Here is a 26,453-nt window from a genome sequence, read left to right on the forward strand (position 1 = left end):
TTCAAAGACGTGCCTGATCGTAGAAAGCACACAGATTTTAGAGTCAGACCAAAGTTTGGTCCCTGCACCGTCACTACGTATCGTCTTGGGCAGTTATTTCAACTCTCAGGGCCCGTTTGCTTAACTGTGAAGTGAAGGGTTCTCGAGGATTAAGTGAATTCAAGCATAAAGTGCCTCCCAAGGGTGTTGTGCGGTAAATGTCAGCTTTCTCCCACCACCGATGTGTGATGAAACTCACTATAGGTGACCCTTGAACAACAGGTGTATAGGGGTGCTGATCCCCAAGTAGTCAAAATCTGCGTATAACTTCTGACTCCGCAAACACTTAACTACTAATAGCTTACTACGTTGACCGGAAACCTTACTGATAACGTAGACAGTTGATTATCACATTCTTTGTCATATGGATAATATACGGTATTCTTAAAGTAGGCTAGAGAAAATGTTTTTAAAACTGTTGCAAATTTTCAAAGATTTTTCCAATTTATTTATTGAAAAAATCTGCATATGAATGGACCTGTGTTGTTCAAGGGTCAACAGTACAGTGTGTTAGCACTGAAGGGATGGGATTACTTTTCCGCACAACTTTTAGGCAGAAGGAAAGAGAACATTGTCCTGAAGGAGGAGAAGAGCAATGGTGCCTGGAGACCTCCTGCTGCAGGTGGGAGTAGTTTTGTGCCTCCTGTGATTGGCTTTGTAGGTTCTGAAACTGGATTTTATTATTTATCTGCAGGGTGAGCAGGTCCTGGGAGACTGATGCCAACCTGACTTCTAGTTAAAGGAGGAATACAATAGAAAGGAAAGAATATGAGTTGTAGAGACAGGACCACCTGAATTTAAATCCTGTATCATTTGCTTGCATCAGTGTGACTCTGGGCAAGCCAGTCCCCCAGTCTGATCCTCTTTCTCCTGCAAAATACAAGGATAGCACTTGATGAGCATATTATGAAGATGAACAAAAATGGCGCGAATGGTGCCTTTGGATGAGCCTGACTCGTGGGCCACAGTGCTGGTTTATTGAGTCAGAGACGTGCCAGCTAGTCAGCACGTTCTCTTCTTAGTAGGAGGACCAAAAGTATATCGGAAGTTTGCTTGCCTGTCTCAGAGAACAGAGTGCAAGGAATTGCATGATCTTTAAGAAAGATGGTTGTGTAGTTATTAACAGTGGAAGCACCTTTCCCACTCAGTAACTCTGCAAAATGCACCTTGAGGGCACAACTCACCTTCCTCACTAATCATAAGAACATTCCATACTTGCAACATTGTTAGCTTTATGTCTTACTGTAACTGCTTTTGTTGTCAACATTACAGTATTAATTAATTAATAGAGCTTTTAGGTTGGCAGCTCCCTAATACCATCCCTTACATTGGGAGCTACTTCTTTCTCATTGGCAACATTTACAAATCACTTTAGAAAAGAGTTAACAGAGTAAGCCTGAGGCTGCTGTCTAAAGGAGGGCTTGTTTGCAAGGGTGGCCTTTGGCTGGCACCTGGGAACTTGGCCCTTGAACTGTTCCCTCTATTCCCTAACTGATGAGGTGGTTCATTGGGTGACTCTTTGTACAAACAAAATGATTTATGTTGAGTACCTGATTTCCTTCCAGGAATCTGGAATTAAAAAAAAAATTGAACTGTAATTGACATAATTTCAGGTGTGTAACATAGTGATTCCACATTTACATATGTTACAAAATGCTCACCATAATAAGGATAGCTACCATCTGTCACCATACCAAGTTATTACAGTATTACTGACTATATCCCCCATGCTGTAACTTTTATCTCCGTGACTTATTTTTTTTATGGAAGTTTATACCTGATTATTCCCTTCACCAATTTTGCCTGCCCCCAAATTACCAGTTTGTTCTATTTATGAATCTGTTTCTGAGTTATTTATTTGTTCATTTGTTTTTTAGATTCCACATATAAGTGAAATCATATGGTACTTGTCTTTCTCAGACTTATTTCACTTGGCATAATACTCTGTAGGTCCATTCATGTTGTCGTAAAAGGCAAGATTTCATTCTTTTTTTATGGCTGAGGAATCTGGAGTTTTGATGGTTGCTAGGCAGACAGTGCCTACATGACCAGCACCCAATAAAAGGCTTGGGTGCTGTGTTTAGTGGACTTCCCTGCACGCACACATCACACATGCTGCTGCATTGTTCACTGCTGTACAGCGGAGCATGCTCAGGGTTTACCCTCACAGGATGGGGAGAACCTGAGGAGGCCCCGGCACAGGTTTCTCCACATTGTCCGCATCTTTCTCCCCTGCTGATATCCTTAAACCATAATACATCTTAGCTGTGAGTACAGCTATGTACATGTGGGTGGTCTTGGGGACCCTGAAACGTCTTTCTTAGAGGAGACTTCTGTCCATCAAATATGTGAATTCCTCTTAACCTCATGTAGGATCTTGACACTTGATTCAGCTAGGGATCATTGTTACTATTTAGTCTTGTAATTTAAGTCTGTTTACTGCATTCCCCGACTTTAAAACATTTGACAAGAAGTCCTCAGCATTCCTAAGGAAAGATCCTTGAGGTTCTTTAGACTAAAGGGATTTCTGAGAACCCACTTGGAATATTGAAGATAGAGACCTAAGGGGAGAGAGAGGGTTGAAAAACCTTCATCTCTCTCTCATTTCTTTGTTTCTATTTTTCTCTCTCCTTTTTTTCGCAGAGAGAAGGCAGAGGACTGAGTGGGGCTTGGTCCAGAGAGTATAGATCTGAGGAAGCTAAGTTTTCTGAACTAGAGCTGACAGCTCAGACCCTGGTAACTCAGGCAGCCCTGACACGCCTTTAGTGGCACTTCGGGCACATTAACGGCACTGCGTTCCCTGTATTTGCCCCTTTGCATGCCACAGTTGTGTTTACTCGATTCACCCACTGTAATCTCATCCTGTGAAACCAAGCCTGCTGCTACTCAGGATTTTACTTTTTCTTCAACTACTTCATTCATTCTTTCAATCAGAAAATGTTTATTGAGCACCTACTGTTACCTGGTGCATGCCAGGTAGGCCAGCTAAATAAGAAACCATCCTAGTTTGGTTGCTCAGGTGACCAGCAACAAGTCAGACTTACCTCAAGTCCCCCATCTACCCTCGTATCCCAGGTCTGGTGACCAGGCTCCTGCCGTGTTCAGGTAGCCAAACCCAAGGCCCGTGGGCATCTGTTTTCTCATCCTTGTCTGAGCTTTGACCTTCTCCTGCTAGGCTGCTCCCAAGCCTGGAGTCCCAGCCCTGAGGATTACAGCCCACCTGTGAGGATACTCTCTGTGAGTCCCTCTGGACCATGTTCTCTCAATCCTCTGCCCTTTCTCTCTGGGAGAAAGTTAAGAGGAGAAAAGTAGAGAAGAAAGAAAGAGTCCTGCCTACATGGGATCTCTATATACAGTCGACGACCAGACTCCCTCTGTCTGATTTCTGCCTGCCTGCCTGTTCTTGCCCTACTTTCCTGCTTTTTGCCTGTCTTCAGAATGTTGCTGAGCTGTCCCAAGCCAAGTCTCTTCCTGGTTTTGCCTGGTTATTCTCCTCTGTATCCATGAAATCAGGTGACCTGTTCCTGCCTCTCCCCATCTGGCCTGTGCCATACTAATGGACCCCAAACCCTGGGACATGGAGAATTCTGGGAAGAGATGCAAAGGAGGCAGCATACCTTGCCCTTCCATTCCAGTTCCCACCTCAGGAGGCTTTGATCAGAGTCCTTCCCCATGTCTTAAAATTTCCTTTCTCTTTTGTTCAGTTAGAATGCCAGAATCTCAAGGTCATGGAGATTAAAGTATAGCATAGAGTACATAGTCAATAATACTGTAGTATCTTTCTACATTAACTGATAGTAAATACACTAGTTGGGGTGAGATTTAATAATGTAGATAACTATCGAATCATGTGTTCTATATGTGAAACCTATATACCATCGTGTAGCAACTACAATTTTTTAAAAAAGGCCAACACCATTTTTACTCCATGGCAGACCACTTTGAAGGACACACTGTTCAGCCACAAACTCCAGAAAGCCCAATGCCCTAATTATAGATCCGAGTTAACCAGCTCATCTGGAGCACATTGGTCCCCCAGTGATGTTCTGGCCTATCCCTAACACCGCAGTGCCCTTTAAACATCAGACTGACAGGTAGCTAATGGAATGGAAGGGGAGGTAGGTATGCTGCCTGCTTTGCCTTCACCTGTCCCCTTCACCTATTTCACCCACCCATCCCAACCCCTTCCCCATGGTAACCAGCAATCTATTCTCAGTGTCTGAGTCTGTCTCTGTTTTTAGATTCCACATATAAGTGAAATCATATGGCATTTGTCTTTCTCCATCTGGCTTATTTCATTTAGCATAATACCCTTTAGTTCAATTCACGTTGTTGCAAAAGATTTCCTTCTTTTTTATGGCTGAGTGATATTCCATTGTGTATATGTACCACATCTTTATCTGTTCATCTACTGATGGACACTTTGGTTGCTTCCATATCTTGGCTACTGTAAATAATGCAGCAGTAAACATAGGGGTGCATGTATCTTTTTGAATCAGAGATTTTGTTTTTTTCAGGTAAATTCCCAGAAGTCAAATTGTGTCCTACGGTATTTCTATTTTTAGTTTTTTGAGGAACCTCCATACTGCTTTCCATAGTGGCTGGACCAGTTTACATTACTATGAACAGTGTATATGAAAAGATGTTCCTCAGAACCGATCATCAGGAAAGTACAAATCAAAACCACAATGAGGTATTTGCCTTTTTTCAGCATCCTGAAGCTGAACATTGCCCATGCTTGCTCCTTTTCTTTTATGAGGCCATACGAAAAAGAGCCATTGATAGAGCCAGAGGAGAGGTGATGAGCGTTTGGCAGAGAGCATTCATGTTGCTAGAACCGTTGCTGTTAAATCAACTCTAAAATGTTTTAAGAAATTGGAAGAAGAAAAAATCTTTGCCTGTAATCATGCCACATTAACTATTAGTTTGCTAGGGCTGCCATAACAAAGTATGTAGTGGCTTAAACAATAGAAATTTATTTTCTCACAATTCTGGGGGCTGGAAGTCCAAGATGAAGGTGTCACGAGTGTTGGTTTGTTTTCAAGCCCCCCTCTCTGGCTTGTAGGTGGGTGTCTTCTCCCTGAAGACCCGTGTCTTCCCATGGTCTTCACTCTGGCCTGTCTGTGTCCTGATCTCTTCTTACAAGAACACCAGTCAGACTGATAAGACTGGCCCACCCTAATCATCTTGTACGAACTTAGTCACCTCTTCAAAGATCTTATGTCCAAATAGAGTTACATTCTGAGGTACCTGGGGCTTAGGACGTCAATATATGAATATCCTTAACCATATATAGCTATATTCATTTTATAGCCTTTTCCAAAAATAGGCCATGTTTATTATTTTAATTTACTTAAATATTTTTCTGTTTAGACTTTCTGGTTTTTCCCTTGTAAAACAGCATGCTTGTTTTGTAAAACACCTATTATTTTGTCTTTTCTGAATTACATCCTTGTTTGTTAAATTGTAGATGGGCCTTGATGTTTACAGCCCAACTGTTTTCAAATGACTGTGCTTAGTTATAATAGCGTCAGCGAGACACCTTGTACATATTTACATGTAGCTTTTCCAGTGTTGAATTTTATTTATTTTTTACTGCCAACTCAGTAAGCATAAAAAGGTATCTTATTCTTCTGATTCCAAGGTAAAGATATTTAACCATTGGTCAGTTATGTTAAACTATGAATTAAACAACCAGAAGACCCCACAAGGCAGAAGTAATTGTTTGATATTGTTGTGTTCTTGTTTTGTGCTGTGTGGAAACTCGAGTTCAGCATTCTCTTCATACTTTGCAGTCCTGTTGCTTGAATACTAACTCCTAGCTGTGCCAGCTCTGGGTAGTTTATTTTCAACACTTGGGTCTATGAGGTGTGCACACAGTCTCGACCCTCAGCTAACTTACAGATAAGCAGCAGCAATGACAGGTGCAGGGCCGGCAGTTGTCTGCCAATAAAGGAACCAGTGGTAACTATATGGCTTGTCAGTAAAAATCCCCTGGGAAGGTATTTAGCTATTTTGCTGTTTGCTGGAGTGGGGATGGGAGGTGCAGGTAATTTTTTCTCAGACCCCAAACCTTTTCTCTGCGGCTGTTGACAGGTATGTGAAAATGTAACAGAAGGTACAGAAGTGGGCACTAGTGAAGAGGTTTCTTTCAGCTGAGATTTTAAATAGGAAGGCTTGGAAGTGGTGGGGATGGACATTTGTAAATACCAAGAGTGGCTGGCAAGGGAAGGTCCTTTAAGATGGAGAGAACAGAGAGTGAAGCCTGGAGGAGAATGAGGAGCAGCAGGTAATAGGGCTTGGCAGAAGCACAGTGTATTTAAAGGGAGGAGTGGAGAGGAGACTGTAGAAGAAAGCAGGCAACTGCATATGCAGTCCCAGACTCAGAGCTTGGATTAGTTATTGAGACAAGGAAGAACACTTGAGTGTTTCAGGGCCTGAGAGCTGTGCGCCGGAAGATTGTGCGGCTGCCTTGTTTAGATCGATGCCCTCAGGAAGTCTCAGAACTGGTGTGTCACCAGCTGTTTGTTCCCTCAGAGGGCAGAAATGTTCTATTTCTGACTCCTTATTGCAGATTCTCTTTTCTGCTGTCTGTGTAGTTTGCAGTGCCTCTACTCCCTTCCCTCAGCAGCAGTTCTCATCATTGATTTGATTGCTGAAATGTATTTTCCCGATTACTTATTTTCATATTTATTTGTTTTTATATTTGCTTCTTTCATGTATCTTGGCATTTTGGAAAAAAGCTTGCCCTTTAATGAGCATTGCCAGACCAGCCAGAATACTTTCATTCATGTGATAATCTGATACATAAATACTGGGTTAAGGCAAAAATCCTCAGGTCTCACTTGCATTTATTAATTGAGTTCTGAGATGCTCTCTCTCTGCTGCCAATGCCATTCTCTTAGAGCTGGTGAATATTTCTGTGGTTAGAAGACTGGATGCAGGACAGCAAAGCTATATACCATTATGAAAGCAAGAGGGCGGTGACATACATTAATTCATTCATATAATGAATCTTTGAATGCTTGCTGTGTGCCAGGCACTGTGCTAGGCCTTGGAGGGGCCCGTTAGAGGGATGAATGAATAGACATGGTCTTGCTATCCTGGAGTTTATCATGAAGAGAGAGAGACAGACAGATAAGCATTAAACAAAAAAACTACAAGTAAATGTGATTTAAAATGGTAACAAGTGCCAAGAAGCAAAAGTAAATAGTGTTGGTTTTACATGAATTTTATCTCATTTTAAAGAAAGGTAAATGATGTGGGCAGAAGTCAAATAGGGTCCTGATTTATATGAGGATCAAGGAAGACTTTAAATAGAGCTCTAAAGGATGAATAGAAGTTAGTCAATGGAGTAGGTACAAAAGAATATTCCTAGCGAAGGGTACAGCTTTTGCAAAGGTGCAGAGGTAGTAACATTTTGGTTCATTTGATGACCTTAAAGAAGGCCACAGTGGTTGCCGCTTGGGGAGCTAGGGGGACACAAAAATAGGTTGGAGGAGTGGGCAGAGCTTGATCACCCAGGCAGATTGTGAAAATAATTGTTGACTTTATCCTAAAAGCAACTTAATAGCTTTAATGGCCTTTAGGGGATTGGTGAAGAATTTAAAGTATTAATAATAAGTAAAAATGTCAATTACAATTAGCATAAAAATGGAAATATTTTAAGACCACTTTAAATAAATAAGTTTACAAATATTACGTTTAGTATGAATGTGAATGATTGTTTTCTTAGGTGTCTTTCTCACTTAGGAAAGTAGTGTGTTAGATCTTTTGGGGGGACTTATAGTTATGTGGTTAGAAGATTATAGGATTTTAGGCCTTTTTCTTTTCTTTTATTTTTTTAAATTAAGGTATCATTGATATACACTCTTATGAAGGTTTCACATGAAAAACAATGTGGTTACTACATTTACCCATATTGTTGAGTCCCCCCCATACCCCATTGCAGTCACTGTCCATCAGTGTAGTAAGATGCCACAGAGTCATTACTTGTCTTCTCTACACTGTCTTCCCCATGATCCCCACACACTCCATGTGTACTAATCATAATACTCTTCAATCCCCTTCTCCCTCCCTCCCTCCCCACCTGCCCTCCCCTACTCCTTCCCTTAGGTAACCTGTAGTCCCTTCTTGAAGTCTGTGAGTCTGCTGCTGTTCTGTTCCTTCAGTTTTGCTTCATTGTTATACTCCACAAATGAGGGAAATCATTTGGTACGTGTCTTTCTCCACCTGGCTTATTTCACTGAGCATAATACCCTCTAGCTCCATCCATGTTGTTGCAAATGGTAGGATTTGTTTTCTTCATATGGCTGAATAATATTTCATTGTGTATATGTACCACTTCTTTATCCATTCATCTATTGATGGACACTTAGGTTGCTTCCATATCTTGGCTATTGTAAATAGTGCTGCCATAAACATAGGGGTGCATATGTCTTTTGAATCAGGGATCTTGTTTTCTTTGGGTAAATTCCTAAGAGTGAGTGGAATTCCTGGGTCACATGGTTATTTCTATTTTTAGTTTACATACCCACTATTTCCACTTCTCCATTTATTTTTGTAGATTCCTATTTATACCTGGTATCATTTAAATTTTCTTATGGTTCAGGTCTGTTAATGTGATGAATTCTCTTAGCTTTGTTAGTCTGAAAATTTGTGAACAATATTACTGTTAACTGTAGAATTCTAGGTTGACAGGTGTTTTCATTTTAGCATTGGTTTCTCTTATATCTCCTTATCCTAGAACACTCTTAATTTTTAGAGGTTTTTGTGGTAAATTTTGAAACTGGGAAGAATGAGACCTCCAACTTTGTTCTTGCGTTTCAGGATTGTTTTGGTTATTCTAGGTCTCTTGAATTTCTCTGAATTTTAGGATCAGATCAGCTTCTGAATATCTGCCACAAATTCACCTGGGATTTTGATAGAGATTGTGTTGAATCTTTAGGTTAATTTGGAGTGTGCTGCCATCTGAACAGTACTACTGTCTTAGTCATGAACATAGGATGCCTTTCCATTTAATTAGATCTTCTCTTTTAACAATGTTTTGTTGTTTTTTGAGTATTTCTCTTACATTTCCCTTTGTCAAATTTATTCCTAAGTAGTGTGTTCTTTTGATGATACTATAAATAGAATTTTTAAAAATTGAGGTAAAATTCACATAACATAAAATTCACTGTGGAAAGTTTTCTTAATGTAATTTTCAGTTTGTTAATTGCTACTGTATAGAAATATAGTTGATCCCCCCCCAATTTCTTTTATTGTGGTAAAATACATGTAACATGAAGTTTGCCATCTTAACCATTTTTAAGTGTATGTTTCAGTAGGATTAAATACATTCATAATGTTTTACTACCGTCACTGCAATACAGCTCAAGAACTCTTTCAAATCTTGTAAAGCTGAAATTCTAATTATAGTTGATTTTTTGTGTATCGATCTTGTATTCTACCTTCCTGAACTTGTTTTTTAATTCTAATACTTTTAAAATGGATTCTTTAGGTTTTTCTATATACAAGATTGTCATCTGCAAATAGAGTTTTACTTCCTCCTTTTCAATCTGGATATCTTTTATTTCATTTTCTTGTCTGATTGCCCTAGCTAGAACGTCTAGTACAATAGTGAATAGAAGTGGTGAGAGTGGACATTCTTTCTGGTTCCTGATTTTGGAGTGGCAGCTTTCAGTCTTTTAGCATTGAATATGATGTAAACTGTGGGATTTTCATAGATTATCTTTATCAAGTTGAGAAAATTTCCTTCTATTCCTAGTTTGTTGAGTGTTTCTTTTGTGATGGGATGTTGAATTTTTTCAAATGCTTTTCCTGTGTCTATTGCAAAGCTAATTTTTATACTTTGTTAGGGCAGGTCTAAAAATAGCTTTTGCTGCAGGGACAGTTTAACTCCATTCCTAAGGAGTGGCCCTTCTTTGGGCTCTACTGAAGGCTTTGAGGGCTTTCTGCCCCAGCTGGGAGTAGCTCAGACTCCGCTCAGTTCAGTGAAGGCTCCGGTAACCATCTGCCCACCATTCCCTGGTTGTTCTTTGCCCAACTTCAAGGACTGTCACCCTGTCCTGGTGTGTTTTAGTATTCCTCAAAGACTCAAAGGAACTCTGTTGTGGTCTGGAGCTTTTTTTGTTTAGTTCTCTCTTCTTCAGAATCTCCAGCTGCCTTAGACTTTCTGCACCCCCATTTCTGCCTCCTCTGTTTGGGATCCCTTCCCTGTTTTGTGGTCTGGGGTATGTGCTCTGGCAGAAAACTAGGGCAGCCACAGTGCTCACTTTGCTTCCTTTCTCTCAAGTACTGTAATCCTGTGCTGCTTGTCCAGTGTGTGAAACCAGTGGTTTCATGTATTTGTCCATTTTCCTAGTTGTCTTATGGCAGGAAAATAAGTCCAGGTCCTGTTTGTTCCCTTGTGGCTGAAGGTAGAAGTTCTTGGATCACAGGATTTTATTGCTAGAGCAGACATTGCAGAAAACCTATCTAGTCATCCTTTTATACATGAGAAAAGTGAGGCTTGAGGGAGCTGACTTGCCAACATTGGTTTAGTTTTAAAACACAAGTAAGATTCCGTATGTTTCTGTATATACACATGCTTGGTGTTTTGTATGTGTTGTAGAGAAGGAAATACCAGGGCAGAGATGTTCAGGTAGGTTTTGTCACTTATCTAGGGTCACTTAGGTAAGAAGTGGCAGAGCTGGGCTGAAAATCAGAACCTCCCAGCTCTGATCATTGGAGTTTGCCCATTGACACGATGTGCCAGGAATCAGAGCCATGCTGTCTGTGCTGTACTCTGCCAGGCACGTGAGCAGGGCTCAAGAAACGGTGACTCATTGGTGGTGTGTAAAGATGCACGTAGTGCTACCTGTGTTTAATGTTGTAGAAAGCCATGTTAATTGGTCCACAGCCATCTGCAGATAACCAAGAGAGCATCTTTAGTGAACCCCCAATCCCGGGCTACTTGTAGGAGCAGATTCGATTCCACGTGCATCTGCATCTCCAGATACATCATGTCACAATCACCTGCGTTTATCATGATAACTCTCAGTCACTTAGAAAATGTTAACTTATGTTCAGTGTTCTTTAAGGGGACTGAACATTTGAGAAAGACAGTTTAAAAATGGATTTAACAAAAAACTACCACTAATGCTTAAAGCTTAATCTTTAGTTCTCAGGGAATTTTGTTTCTCCAGAAAGACTATTCCCAGAGGTTTCAGATAACAAAAGTTGTACTCTTTTAAAAGATTGCTTAATTAGCCAGCTTATACTTCTATTATTATAGCTTTACTTTGACCTAAATTCCTTACCTACACCCACTGTTAATGTTTCATTCTCCTCTTCAGTTTTATGCCCAGTCATCCAGACTTGTGAGGGCATCTTATTTTCTTCTGAGCCTGGCATTTCCTTACCTTGGCAGTCTAAGTTCACCTTGTGGTCTCTCTTAATAGTCTTGGGTTAAAGTACTGTTAAGAGTTCTCAGCAAGGTATTTTTGTAAGTTCTTTAGTAGTTATTTTTGTTGCTTCTCCCCTTTGTTGTCCATCGCTTATTGACCTCCTAAAATTGATGCCTCGTGCCCGTCTGGAGGCTTTTGTAAATGGGAGTAGCCCTAGCCATCTCTGTCAGGTCAGACTTAATGACCTTTTGTAGTGACAGGCTCTACCCCTTTCCCCCCACTAAAAACAAACAGCTTGTTTGTCATAAAATTCCAAAAGAAATCATTCAATGTTATCCTATCTTTTTAGTTTTAAAAGTATAGTATTAAAGCTTTATTCTGCATTAGGATTTTGACCTCTCTGTGTCTCAGATTTTTCATCTGTAGAATGGGGAGAATAAGTAATGTCTTCCCCGTGTGTTGTGGGGATTATAATGTTTACCCAGTGTGTGGCTGTGAGGATTAGATGAGGTAATACAAGGCAGCCCCTGGCACGTGATAAGTGCTCAACAGTGTTAGCAGTTGTTATTTGGAGACTGGCTCTCCCGACCTGATGTGCGACGGCCTCTGTAGGACTCAGGTTCAAGTCTGCAAATATTTTCCTCACAGAAGTCCCAGTTTCTGAGGGCATCAGAGCCTGGACCTTGTGCCAGGCTTTTGGGGCCCTGTCATTTGGTTTCTGACTTGTATTACTCACTAGGTGTTAATGCCATTTTTATTGGTTTCTTAACTGCTGCTGGATTGTAATGATTGCGAGGGCATGACGGAATACTAGGCATCACTTCATTTGATTATTCTTCCCTCCATCCCTCCATCCCTCCATTCCTTTGATGATGCAGCAAATAATTGTCCAGTGCCAGTCACATGCCAGCACTGTGCCTGACACTCACTATATAACACAGTATAGTTAAGCCCTGTAATGGGAATCCCGGGGTCTAGTGATCCTATCTCTTCTTCCCTTCTCATCTCATTAAATGCGTGTGACATTGACCCTTTAATTGCACTAAGTGGTTGTTAAGTTTCTGGAGCATGTAGTATGCTGTGGATACAGTGATGAGGACACAGTCCTATCTGCAGTGAGCAGAAGATAAGTATACAAGTAACTCCACAATGAGCTATAAAGGAGCTAATTATCTCAAGAGCAGTAGAGTTCCTTGTGGGCTAGTGAGAGGTGTGTGGGGAGATCACATCATGTTGCTGGGATCTGGAAGTGTTTTGAGAAGCAGGCGGCAGTTGAGATGGATCTTGGAAGGATGACTAGACCTTCATAGGGGAGGTAAGCCAGGTGGAGTGAAATGCTGCAGATGGTGAAGACTGGAAAAAGCCCAGCAGGGAGAAGTGAGCACTGGATTGGGGCCTGTGTTCAGGGGAAGCTGGGGAGCACCTTCCTTGCCAGGCTGGCTGTATGCATGAGGGTTCATTGGGATGGGAGCTATTGAACATATATGAGCCAGAAGTGGTAATTTTGGGGTTGGAAGACAAAAGTAGAGGAAGGGTGTGTGTAGTTAAGACCCTGTTGCCTAAGGTGGTACTTCACCTCTCCAGGCCTCGTTGCCTAGCCTGTGAAACGAGGATAGGCTTATACCTGATCTGCCTCAAAGTGGCCGTTTGGTGGTTGAGTCTGTGTGGCCTCTTCCAGCCCTCCCTCTGATTCTGGTTTGTTTGGGACTTGCTGGTGGGCCTAAGGCCTGAGGTCCGGGTGAGCGTCATGTCAGTGTAGTCGTTAGACTTGTATATATTCTGTATTTCTTTAGAGAAATTACACTAAGAAAAGCTCAGTATCACATGCCATTTTTTCCGTGGTCTTTTTGCTAATGAAGTAATTTAATAAATTTGGTTTTTATTTATGCAGAGCTGTGAAATATTTTCAGGACCGTTTTGTGAGAGACGCCTGGGTCTCGTGTTCGGGTGGTACCCGCTTCAGTGTCAGCCGTGCCCAGTGAAGCTGTGGGTGTCTTCCTTAGGCTGAAAAAGTTGCATCTCTTGTTCCCCTAAGGAGAGAACTTTTCTACTTAGAGACTGTTGGGGAAGTTATGCTTAAATAGGAGTTTGTTACTGATATTAAGATGTTGAAATTAAAGAAATACGACGATTGCATGCAGAAATCATCTGTTTAGCTTATTTGACCCAGATTTTCTTTCAGTTTTATGTCATGTCTTTGTCCTTGGGTTACCCAGATTCTATTCACTGAAATATTATACACTTTTCTCTTTTTTTCTGAACTCTAAGAGTACAAATATTGTCTTTTTAAAAATAAGATTTGTATTAATGGCAAGGTTGTTTCTATTAATAAAATATTTTTTTTCTGATTCTGAAGTTAACAGTGTTCCTTATGGGAAGCAGAGAAAACAGTAAGGAAATAAATACTACCTATAATCTGATATTTTTGTATCTTTCTTGATTGGCAGTTCAAGTTTTTTTTTTTTCAATTGAAGTATCATTGATACACAACCTTATATGGCAGTTCAGGTTTTGAGTTTTGTTTAATACTCTGCAACCAGTTATGTTAGTTTCTTACTGTTGCTGTAACAAAATACCATGAATTTCATGGTTTAGAACAACATTAATTTATTGTTTTACACTTCTGTAGATTAAAAGACCAACATCAGCCTCATTGGACTAACCAAGGTGATGGCAGGGCTATGTTCCTGAGACGCCAGGGGAAAGCCCATCTCTGCGTCTCTTACAGCTTGCAGACGGCGTGCGTTCCTGGTCAGAGCCACAGGCAGCAACATGGGGACATGCCCTCATGTTCCCTCGCCTTGATCTTAGCAGCCTCTCTCCTCCACTCTTAAGGGCCTTTGTGATCACACTGGGCTCACCCAAATAACTGGGGATAATCTCTTCGTTTCAAGGCTCTTAATCTAACTGTATCTGCAAAGCCCCTTTGCCTTGTGAAGTGAGGTATTCACAGGTTACAGGGGTCAGGGCGTGGACATTGTTGGGAGGCCAGTATTCTGCCTGCTGTGCTAACGTACTTCACACCTCCCTGTAATGTTACATAGATCTCTAAGTTGCTAAAATGTTATATAGGTCTCTTTCCTTCACATTTTAAAACTGTGTGCCCAGCATTTAAAATAATGTTAAATAGTCATAGGTGGTTTCTATTTAAGTATTTTTAATTGAGTGAGTGTCGGGGAGCGTCTGAGAGTAGCCCTGTGCTCCCCTGGGCATTTGGTGGGGCCTCCGGGCAGTTCAGAGGAGGTAGTGATGGTAAAAACTGCTGGCTTCAGATACCTCTGCCGGGTAGGGTGACAGCTGCGTGGGTGACGGGGCTGGACATGTTCACAGTGCTGAGTTCTTATCCTGGGATGTTGCCAGAGCTCATGCCTGTGCCGTCTGAGTATTCGTTTCCAGATAAAGGTGCAATACCTAAAAAACAAAGGAACAAGCAGACAAAACCAGACTCATCCCAGAACACCTGCTGCACGAGAAGTCCACCTCCTACCCTTGATGTAAAGGGGGAGACCTTAGGGTTTGCCTTTGCCCTCTGAGTTGAGCGCCAGGGCAGGCTGGCAACAGCCCGCTGACTGCTCAGAGTGAAGTCTGGGCAAAATCTGGGCCTAGATAGCAGGCCCTGCCGCCTGGGGGGGTGAGCGCATCTCTTGTCATGCCCTTTCACTGTGTTGCAGGGGCACAAAGGTAAGAGATGGGTCCTCAAGGAGCTTACAGGTCAGCGGGAGGCAGACAGATGCTCTGGTAACTGGGGTAGCTGCGGGTCATGTTACTGGAGCCCTTGCCCTCGGTGAAGACAGCCGTGAGTTTACCTAGAACCTGATCATCTCCAGACTGAATGTTCCTTTAACTGCCCTTTGTACGGAAGGTTTCTGGACCCCCCATCCTCCTGGATGACCATCTTCGGATACTTCCTAGCTTGGCAAGGAGGCAACTCGCTTTCACAAGCCCTGTGAAGTCTTCCTTCCAGAGGTCCCGAGCTGGTCTGTTTCTGTCTCTTGTGGTCACTGCCATCTTTGCCTGGACTGCTGCAGGGGTCTCCTGACCTTTTTCTCTGCTTTCACTGTTGCCTTCCAAAATCCATTCTTCATGCAGCTGCCAGAGGGATTCTTCCAACCTCAATTCTAAGCTCAATTGTTAAGGTCTCTGTATGTACATCTGCGGCTCTGGCTTCCCGTCGTTAGAGGACAGTCCGGGCTCCCAAGCTGGACTGCAGGGCCCTGTGGGGTCATCTCTGTCTGCACATGGACTTCTGGGCATCTTTGCTTTCTCTGCCTCACTCTGCTGCCATTCCAGTGGCCTCTTCCAGAACGCTCTTTCCTAATTTGTCCTCGCTGGTTCCTTTTTAATCAAACCCTAGTTTAACTGGCACCTTCTTAGGCCTTCTCTGATCACCCCATCGAAAGTTGGGGAAATATAATTAAAAACAAAATCTCCCAACCCAGAAAACCCTCTCCACAAAGTAGTAGAAAAAGAAAACACTTTTATTATTGAATAAAAATTAAACCAGAATTGATATTCATCACGGGCAATCTGCTAAGAGATTGAAAAGATAGAAAGAAATCTCACCCTTTTATAGAGCCCAGCAGGTACCGCCCTTACGTACCTGTTCTCAAGATAAGCAGTACTGAGGCCTCAGGTAAGAGGACTTGACAGCACAATTTGTCACACATAGTTCATCCTAATTTTACCTTCTAATTGGGGTGACCATCTGGGTGAGCTAATTGGCTTTACTTAGAGGAAAAAGAAACTCCTCCTATCTTTATGACAGGATGTTGTTTAGCGATCTGGAGCAAGGAGCACACTGGGGTTAGCTCCTACCCACCCCAAAAAACTAGGGGATGGGGTGCTGTCTCCCTTGATGTTTATGTCCCAAGGAGATGGCTCCTTGGTCCCTGAGAAAGACATTGTTTAAAGTTTACAAAATGCCAGTCAAACCTTCAAAAGGATTTACATACATTTCAAAGAAAGGAGAAAATAGAAAGGCAAGTTTTCTAATATAAATGATCAAATAAAAAGGAGGAGAGGGAAATCTCTTCATTTTCAAAGGGATAATTAAACAAATTTATTTTTAATTTGTATTTGTCTTTACACAGTCTCATCCTTAATGTTCATCTGGTTTTCTGTCCCTGTCTAGAATGACAGCAGGGCTTCAGTCTGCCTGGTTCCTTCCACGTCTGCAGTCCCCAGGGCAGTGCCTCCCATGGAATAGCTGCCTGTACATAGCAAATGAGTGAGTTAAAGGTGCATTGACTTGACTGGCTCTTCTGTAAGCCATCTGAAGGACATGCTGAAGAGTAGCAGTATGAACGGTGCTTGTCATGTAATTTCAAGTGAGTCCTGAGTCCAGATAATGACTGTACCTTTGTTGTCTAGCCCCAAGAGGACTGCTGTGTAGACAGGGAGCTGAGGCTCAGCAGCCACCCAGCTAGCTGGGCCACGCCAAATCCAGGCTGTGATTCTGGGTCTAACTCCGAAGTCTGTGTGCATCTCATTCCAGTAAAAATAGTCAACTTTAGATTTATTACATAGAACAGAAAAACAGAACACAATTCTCACCCTGTCCCCAAAGAAATCTTCAGGAACAGAGAAAAGGACTGAGAGCAAAAATATTTAAAATCTTAAGTACATATGTGTTTGGCATGTGGGGGCATCGATGGGTTATCTTTTGTGTACAGTCTTTGTTATTGATAAGTTACCTCTGTGTAAATCTTTTCCATATTTAACAATGAGGTTGTGCCAATTTTGGCGAGTGTCTAAGTCTCCATTCGTGCCCCTAGCACATTAGCGTCATCTCCCAGGCATGTGGCAAGATGTATCTTCCGTGTGTTGGAGCAGGCTGTTGGTGAAGCACTGCACAGGACAGGGCAAAATGCGTGGACTTGGACAGGGCCCCAGACCCACCCACCCACCTCACCTTCCGTGTTGATTCATTTAATCAACATTCTTTGGATCTCATGAACTCATTCTGATATAAATCCACCTTCCTTCAATTTCTTGTTAACAGATGTTTCTTGAGAGACTTTACTCTCTTTGTCGAGATGTGTGGTTAGCTGGTGCAAGTCTGGAGTCTGTGCGGTGGTCACTTTACTGTGGTGGTTCGGCTGCGCGTTTTGCATTTGATTCTCCCCTCTGGCTGCGACGTGCAGTCTCCTGATGGAGGGGGGCTGGGGGCGAGCGGGGGCGCTGGGGCGAGCTGGGGCCGGGGGCGAGCGGGGGCCGAGGGCGAGCGGGGGCTGGGGGCGCTGGGGGCGAGCGGGGGCTGGGGGCTAGCAGGGGATGGGGACGCTGGGGGCGAGCAGGGGCCAGGGGCGAGTGGGGGCCAGGGGCTAGCGGGGGCTGGGGGTGAGCGGGGGCTGGGGGCGCTGGGGGTGAGCAGGGCCAGGGGCGAGCGGGGGCTGGGGGCGAGCGGGGGCCGGGGACGCTGGGGGCAAGCAGGGGCCGGGGACGCTGGGGGTGAGCAGGGACCGGGGGCGAGCGGGGTCTGGGTGTTTTCCTTTGCCTGTTACTCAGGCTCCTTTGCCTTAACATTTAATCATAAAAGCATGGAACTTTTTGCCTCCCATATATAGATATATGTTTTAATTTTAACTTACTGAATGTACTTCCTGATTACATAATATTTTTCCCTAGAACATATTTTGGCAGTTATAAAACAGCACAAAGACGAAACGTAAAACCACAGGTCATCCTACTTCTCAAAGCTGTTAACATTTTGATAAATTTTTTTCCAGAATTTTTTCTATATATGGTAATTGAGGTTAATCCTCTTGTGAATATATAGAACATTGTTCCGTGTCATTGATTATTCTTAGAAAAATCCCATTTTTCATATCTGTATATTAAGTTGAACTTTATGAAGGCATTGTTCTTGTTGATCAAAAATGGTTGACTATCAGCAGTTTCATATAGTCAAACCTAATTTTCATCAAGTGGCTGAATCGTCATTTTTTTCTCTAATATTAAATGTTTAAATTGTTTCAGATTTTCAGTTAACATACAACACTGTGGTGACAGTATTTTATGTACTTTTTGCTTAAATTTCTAATAATTTCTTTACACATGATTCTTAGGAAAATTGCTAGGACAAAGAACATTGCTTCTCTTCAGGTTAGAAGGTGCTTCTAACGTGTGTTGTCCCTTTGTTATTTGCCCTTTTACTATCGAAGCGAACAAAGCAACTGGCTTTCTTTTTTAAAAATGCAGTGGTAGTTGATGCATTCTCAGGGCAAAGTCCCACATTATGCCCGGTCCCCCTTGCCACTGAAACGTCCTGCCCAACTGTGCGAATGTCATCACCTGTTTTCCTAGTCAGAATAAATCTCGAGTCTTAGTTCCTTTTTTTACAGACATTTACTATTGATTTGTTTTGAAGATAATCCTAATTTTTCTGTTTATTCAGTAAATTGTTGCCTTATTGCCTACTTGCCTTAGTGAGCCACTATTATGGCATATCCAGGAACAGTAGGTATTGTTTATTGAGCAGGTACTCCGTTCTGTGCACAGTCCTGAGGGCTTTGCTCACATTTAAAGAGCCCTACGGGGAGGCATTGCAACTGGAGGCACGTTTGGTTCACTTGTACCCACTGGGAAGTGGGGACCCTAGGCTGTCCTGACACTGAAGCACAAACATTGGCTGTCGGGCTTTCCCTGCTGTATAGATATCATTTTAACTTTTGGTCAAGCTACCTTAGACGTGTGTGTTTTGGGGGCGTGTGTATGATCATTTTAGAAGCTGGAGATGGCCTTTTTATGGTCTTTGAATTAGAAAAAAATGACTTACTGGTTGTATAGACTCACTGGGCTTTATGGTACTGGTTCATTCTGAATGTGGGTTTATGTTTTTTAATCTCTGAATTTTTATTGTTGCTTTGGTCTCATTTTCTAGGTCCAAAAGCTGCTCTGTATGTGCCCAGTAGATTTCCATGGGATCTTCCAATTGGATGAAAGGCGGAGAGATGCGGTGATAGCGTTGGGCATTTTTCTCATTGAGTCTGACCTCCAGGCAAGTCTTTACTAAATTGGAAGTGTTTCTGCAGTGTAGAAGGGTGGTTGATGACTAAAATTCTGAATCATTAGAATTTAAGTTTGTACCTGCTTCTGTTTACCTGAAACTAGTAGAAGAATGCCTTTGAACCTAATGAAAGTGGTTAGTGGTGGGCAAGGCGGGAGGGGAGCAGGTGGGACTAAGACTTCTTCATGTAAACCTCCCCGGCATTTTTGTTTTTCAAGTTGTGACTATATTAGGTTGTTAAAGGAAGTAAAGTGGTTTTGTTTTATTTTGTTTTTTCCCAGAAAGTTAGTTAAAATGCCTTTTGAAGTAGTTGTGTGCCCTCCAGAGGAGGCTTGATTTTCAGTCTCAGGTAAAACACTCATTAGTCAAACTCAGAGTACTTTTTTTTTTTACTCCTTCCAAAAGGATAGTGTTCTTTGGGTAATTTTGATATAATACTATCTTTTTCAAAACTGTGATAAACATAAGTTACATTTTAGAGTACATGTTAATATGCTTTTAGAGGTGATTTTAAAACCAGTGTTACAGCTCCAGCAGAAAATGATGTGGTCATGGTCTTTTTTTTTGTATTTGCCAAGGCTAATAGTTGACCCTGGATATAGAACCTTTTGTTTATTTATTTATTTTTATCATTACCAAGAATACTTTTTAATTCAAAGTTTAATTATGCTATATTAGGAAAATAAACATTTTAGAGATTTGAATTTTTATTTATCTAAAAACATCAGTTTACGTGTCTTGGAAATTCTATTTTAATAAGGATTAATAGTTTTGACACTATTTATGCATTTGAAAAAAATAAGCATTTTAATTTTAGAGTAATATTGTAAAAATTAAATAGGTTGTCTGACCAAGGCCACACTAATTAGATTCATAAGCCACATTTTAATTTTTCCTATTTATTTGTAAATGTGAAAAGAAAGGAAATCATTTCTACTTTTCTAGTTGCCAAGTCCTATTTAAATTTAAATATAAAAATAAAGGAAGGAAAATAATTTTCAAAAATATCTGTATAAGAAACTACTGCTTTTAAATGTGTATCACTTGAAAATATCTGTGGCGGATACAGTACTTGATGGATTGATCTGTAAGTCCCTAGTACTCGTATTGGGCTTTTTAAGGTGCCAAGGAAGAGACAAGGACAAAACCTTTGGTGTAATTTGGGTTCCCAGTAAGGATGGGTGGAGTGGCAGCTGACCTTCCCTGAGCCGTGCAGTCTACCTGGGCTTCCAGGGAAGCCTGTTGGCCTCCTGGACACCAGGAAAGGAGCCCCGTGTGATCAGGTAGCCCACTGAGCCCTGGGGACCAGCTTTCTCTTGGCTCACCTGGTGTTCATGTTCCTTGCCTCCATCCTGGATGGGCTGCAGCATCGGCTCCCTTTATGTCTAGTCAGGAGGCTGTGCATGCAGCGACTGTGACCAGAGTTGCAGAAGGAGTTGACTCATCACGTGCTCCAAAATCCATGGGGTTTATATAGGGAAGGGTACCTGGGGGTCTTTCCGTACTGTGCAGGCTCTTCAGAGTTCTGTGCCTGTCAGTACATTAGGATTCTGGACAGATGGTATAGCAGCTTCTCTATATAGTTCAGAGGAAAAATTGTTTTTGCTAAAGAAAGTTCTCTATTTGTTTTGGTTATCTGTTGTAGTGTAATGCAAAACCTGGCTAATACAACAATTTTTTTGCTTACAAATCTGCAGTGTAGACAGAGCTCAGAAAAGTTGCAGGTTCTGCTTCCTTTGGTATCACCTGGGGTGGCTTGAAGGGTAGGGGCTGAAAGTGCATAAGGGCCTGTTCCTGCACATGTCTGGCTGGGGGTTGATCTAGCTGTTGTCTGGGACCTTAGCTGGGGCTCTCGGCCAGGGCATTTCTGTGTACGTGGCCTCTCCGTGTGACCTGGGCTGCCACTTCATCCCAGCATCCCAGCATAGTGTCTGTGTTCCCGGGGCCAGTATCCCAACAAAGAGCCAGGCGGAAGCCGCACTGCCTGTCTAACCCAGCCTGGGAAGTCAAGTCTTGCATACGTTACTTTCTAAGTAACGGGAAGCCAGTCGCTAAAGGAGTCCTTTTCCCAGGGAAGGTGAATTTGACTCCACCTTCTGGTCGAAGGAATGTCACAGAATTTGCAGCATGTTTTCAATGTTTTTTTTCAGTATTTCAGAGCATCAGGTAGTATCCCCTTATCTGAATCCTTAATTGGAGCAGCTGTGAATAGGGAAGCAGCCCAAAGAAATGATTGGGGAAGTTATGAAGTCATATGTTGATTGGCCAGTTTGAAAACTAGAAGGAATTTTTTCGTACGCTAATGATGGCTATAAAGTCTAATGCTCCAATTTGAGAGAAGCGAAAGGAAACATGAAGCAGAAAATTTACGAAAGGAAAGAGTACAAGGGCCGTGAATGACAGAAACATCACCAAGTTCAGAAGCTGGTGGCTGTGAGCTTCTCTCCAGTTCAGAGATGCCGATTCTGGGGCCCTCTGAACACCTCTCACTGAAAGCAGTTTTGAGTGTGTGTGTGTACACACACACCTTCTTCTGGAGAGGCCCTCTTGGAGGCCCACCTTCCAGAGGAAGCCAGAGCTGGGTGAGACATTGAGCAACGAAGGGTAGCTGTCAACCCCTCCCATGGGCACCTGCTGCGAAGGCTAATGGGACCCCCACATGTGGAAAAGGGAAGTAGCGCCCCCACGTGAGTGTCCACCTTTGAGGCCATTAGGGTGCAGGTGTGCTTGGACTTAATCTGTGTCCCAAAGTGACCAGGCACGCATTTTATTAAATGTAATCTTTTTTTTTTTCTTAAAAGCACAAAGATTCTGTGGTTCCTTACCTTCTTCGACTTCTTAAAGGTCTTCCGAAAGTGTATTGGGTAGAAGAAAGCACAGCTCGGAAAGGCAGAGGTAATTTTGTGCAGTTTTCCCTGAATGCTCGGAAAAACATGTATGTTCACTGTCTGTAAGGATCAACTGTTCAGTTACACTAACACACCAGTTAGGATGCTTCTAGCTCTTTGCACTGCTGGCTGTGGACAACTGCCTGCCTGCAGCAGCGTGGGCTCCACTGCTGTCCAGAGCCTGAGGGTGGAGCGGAGGTGGAGTCCCAGTGAGCCAGCTCTCCTTGGCACCCACAGAGCAGGAACTTTGAAACCTTTTGTCACATCTCATCGGCCAGAATTGGGTCCCGGCCCCCACCCCCGAACCCATCTCTTTCCCTTAGGTGAATAGGCTTATTGCTGAAGTGTGGTCAGTTCCAAATTGCATTGCTGCTGCTCAGAAAGGAAGGGTGAGGTAGATGTTCAAGACCACCACAGTGTTCACTAGAAATAGTCCTGTCACTTTGATGCTGTTGCTAAGTTTTGCTTAAACTTTGCTTCTTTAGAAATGAAATAAATTCAGGTGTATTTCTTTTTAACTTGTATTTTATTTTGCTCTCTCTTCATGGTCAAAGGGAAAATTAGATAATTTTTTCCCCTCCTCCCCTCTCTTGCTGTCCCCTCCCCTCCTCCCTCCTTGCCGTCTTCTGAAATATTTATGTAGGTCCATTATGTGCCAAGCATCGTGCTAAACCCAATGCTGATGCTCTTGTAGACTGATGTCCTAAGACTCCAGAATCAGTCTGGAACACCTCCAACATGTTAGAGTTCATGAGACCGAACCTCCCTTGCAGGCTCCCTCTGGAGGCTGAGACCCACCTTTGGGTATAGCGGGGGGGTTGGCACCTATAAAGAAGGCCCTTGTTCTCTTTGTTGGTGGCATGGCCCTAATTTGTTAGGTGGGCTCCATCTGCTCAAGGCGGTTTACTGTTCCTGAACGTCCTGCTTGTGCCTGTATTCCTCTTCTCCACTGGGTTTCATTTCTGATGACGTACTGTGCTGCTGACAAACTCCACACTGTGCATGGGTCCTGGAATACAGAGGACTGCAAATTGGAAAGGGAGCACTGCTAAAAAGCCTGGCATCTGTGATCACCTCCTTTATCTAGGAGAAGTAGAGTACCAGTTAAGGTTGATTGTCTCTTCTTTTATTTCAAAACAAATGCCACTGCTATATATATGGGTTCAGAATAAAAATCTGAATAAAATGATTTGAAACGTTAGAGACATGTACGTTTCCAGTTATTGGGTAGCATTTCTCTCCTTTAGTCTTTATGAGGCAGTATTACTTAGGCTTTAAGACTCTAGAGGAGAAGTTCTCAAAGTGCCGTTGCTGGACCAGCAGCACCAGCAGCACCAGCATTCCCTGGGCTTGTCAGACCAGCAGGTGCTCAGTTCCCACATCAGTTACTGAGTTAGAACTCAGGCCTGAAGCAGGCAGTCTGCATTTTAACAGGCCTCCAGGGGGCTCTGATGCCCACCAAGTTTGAGAGTGACCTAGAGCCGCACTGGAAATTGGAAGTGCAGAAGTGGGCATGTGGCAATCTGCTACCATGAGTACGTCCATAAGACGGGTAGCTCTGCGTCCTTGATTATTCACCGTTCAGAGTTGATGAAATCCACTGTAGTGATTAGACCTGCCCGGCAGGGATCTGGCTTCTTGACGGTGTCCTCCATGGAAGCACTGCTTAGCTTCTGCTCCGTTAGGGACGCTGATCCTTCCTGACCTTGAGGCCATCCTCCTGAGACCCCCCCTGCAAGGAGGCTCCATACTGGAAGGGCTTACACATCTGCGAGGAATAGAGCAGATCTTTGGAGGCTCGGATTAAGATTTTCTCCATTTGTCAAAATAAAGCAGAAAAGAAAATATGAACATTTAATTCAGTTTAAAGTAGTAGTAATTGGCATTTGACAGTCAGCCTCCCTATACCATGTCTTACATACTCTGTCAAGCTGGATTTCTCACCCTACACAGAAATTTAGAACAGGAACAGAAAAGTGGATTCTGTCTTGTTGAGGGGCTGTATACTCTCAAACTACAAATTGGCTCAGAAACATTTAGGTTTGTGGAACCAAAACATTTTATCAAAAGAAAGGTAGGGGTATTTCTCAGCAAACATTTTGGGCCCACATCTGCTCCTGTGAGACTCATCTCAGCAAGGCAGCTACCACCGTAAACAGGCCCCTTGGCAGGCGGCGGGAGGGAGAGAGAATACGAACAGAGCAGACTGGGTGGCCAGCGGGACGGCCCCGTGTCCCATATGAGACAATCTGGTTTGTCTGTGTGTCCTGCAGGCGCCCTCCCCACTGCAGAGAGCTTTAGCTTCTGCTTGGTGACTTTACTGTCTGACGTGGCTCATCGAGACCCCTCACTTAGGGAGGAGGTAAGTGTGTGGGGGATTGGTGTGCACTTCTCCAAGATCAGCGAGAATCCCAAAGTGATGAAGAGAGTAAAAAATAAGGTTGAAGTGATTAGATGGTTTATGTTGACTCTTGTACTATTCATAACACACCTAAGGTATGTTCAGTATGTGCTTGTGGTACTTGTTCAGGTTACCCAGTGATTTCAAGTCTTACCTCATCCAGCTCCCCTGGGAGGCCTGTAAGTAGGCAGATAAAGGCCAGGGCAGCTCATTTTCCTGACTTTACGATGGGGATTCAAATCTATAGAGAATTTTCTAGATAGTTGAAGTTATACTTTTAAGTACCCAGATTTTTTTAGTTTTAGTTTGTTTTGTTGGCAATGTCACTTAAATGTATCTCCTGTTACCCTCCTTTTAAACAGAGAATGTAATTATAATCTAAACTTCTTCTTTACTAGTCAGATTTATTATTTTGAAAGTCAGTACTTATATGCTGCTATCTGCAGGGCCTGCCGTGGATCTGCATCTGTAGGCTGCATGTTCCCAGCTGGCTGTGCTTTTTGAGTTCTTGTATCTATTTAAAAATTTTTTAAAATCTCTTCCCTTGCTATTAAACTGTAAACTCTATTGTCAGTATTTCTGTCATTACGTTCTTGTCCATCCTTCTTTCTTGCTTTAGGTTCTAAGCTAACAAAAGCTTATCCTGTGAGCTTTTGTAGGGAATCAAATGAGAGGCAAAAAATTCCAAGTACATAAAGTAGAGGTGGCATTGCTTACAGACAGTGTGTAGGAAAGATTTAGTGTATTTATCTGTAAGCTCACCGAGTCAGCAGTGTGACGTGGCTGCTGAAAAGCTAACATCACATGCGTGGAAGTTCAATATTTGTGCTGAGCTTGCTGATTACTCAGGGTGACATCCCTGGAATATTAATGTTTTATCCTGAGCACCCCAATTCGAGATGTTTTCTGACACACTGATGACAGTAGACACAGAAGCAGGCAGTCAGCATCATCATTATAATCAGAAGGAATGGACGAAAAGCCATGGGAAGAGATTTAGGGGCCCGTCACCTGTTTCCAGAATATGGAGGAAGGAGTGGCCCCAAGGGCGTGTGGGCACAAGCCCCAGGAGGACAATGTTGGTCCAGAGTCAGGAGCAGCCCTGGACCAGTGCAGGGAGGGGAGGCCTCTGCTCTCAGAGTTCAGCTTCTTGGCCACACAGCAGAGCTGTCATGGGGTTGGACAAGATGTCTAAAGCTCCTCCTAATTCTTAATGAATTTTGTGGTGTTTATCTGATCCTGTTTATAAGTTGTTTTTTCTGTTTCCTTGGACAGATTTTAGAGACACTTTTGCAGGTTTTGCATGTCCTTTTAGGAATGTGCCAGGCCTTGGAGATTCAAGAAAAAGGTATGATTATCGACCCAATGATTTTTTTTTTTTAAAGGTTTTGTGATTATTTTTCCCCTTGCCTTCTTTCCTAGTCTTCTTTCCTGTTCTTTATTATCTATGTACCTGATGGATGAAAACCTGCTTGTATTAGGTTGCCTTTATTGTGTGTTAGCCAGGAGGCCGCAAGGGTCTGCTCCCTGAATGCTGTGTGACCCTGGACAGGTCACTGTACCCGCTGGGCCCCCCTCACTTCACCTAGGACATGTCTGTTTTCCAAAGGTCATTTTTCCTCTAGTGCAAGGCTACCAATGTGATCTGAGGAGGAATAAATATATTGTTTGAGGATAGTAAAGGTGCCTGATGACGTGACATGGCTGTGTTACGGATTTGGGTGTGCCAG

The 26,453-nt window shown here is 42.7% G+C and overlaps 2 protein-coding genes across 4 annotated transcripts in view; one reads left to right on the forward strand and one right to left on the reverse strand.

Annotated features, from left to right (window-relative positions):
* The window catches only part of LOC130680727 (RIMS-binding protein 3C-like), a 245,384-nt gene that overhangs the window by 77,521 nt on the left and 141,410 nt on the right, over positions 1-26,453 (reverse strand). The gene's annotated exons all lie outside the window — the stretch shown is intronic.
* Positions 1-26,453, forward strand: part of PI4KA (phosphatidylinositol 4-kinase alpha) — a 103,919-nt gene that overhangs the window by 902 nt on the left and 76,564 nt on the right. For all 3 annotated transcript variants that reach the window (XM_057491952.1, XM_057491951.1, XM_057491950.1), the window contains exons 2-5: positions 19,309-19,425; positions 22,236-22,329; positions 24,596-24,684; positions 25,999-26,071. In XM_057491952.1, the coding sequence (XP_057347935.1) occupies positions 19,309-19,425; positions 22,236-22,329; positions 24,596-24,684; positions 25,999-26,071 (373 nt within the window). The remainder of the gene's footprint in view (positions 1-19,308; positions 19,426-22,235; positions 22,330-24,595; positions 24,685-25,998; positions 26,072-26,453) is intronic.

This window comes from Manis pentadactyla, chromosome 14 (genome assembly GCF_030020395.1).
Source record: "Manis pentadactyla isolate mManPen7 chromosome 14, mManPen7.hap1, whole genome shotgun sequence".
NCBI classification, from domain to species: Eukaryota; Metazoa; Chordata; class Mammalia; order Pholidota; family Manidae; genus Manis; species Manis pentadactyla.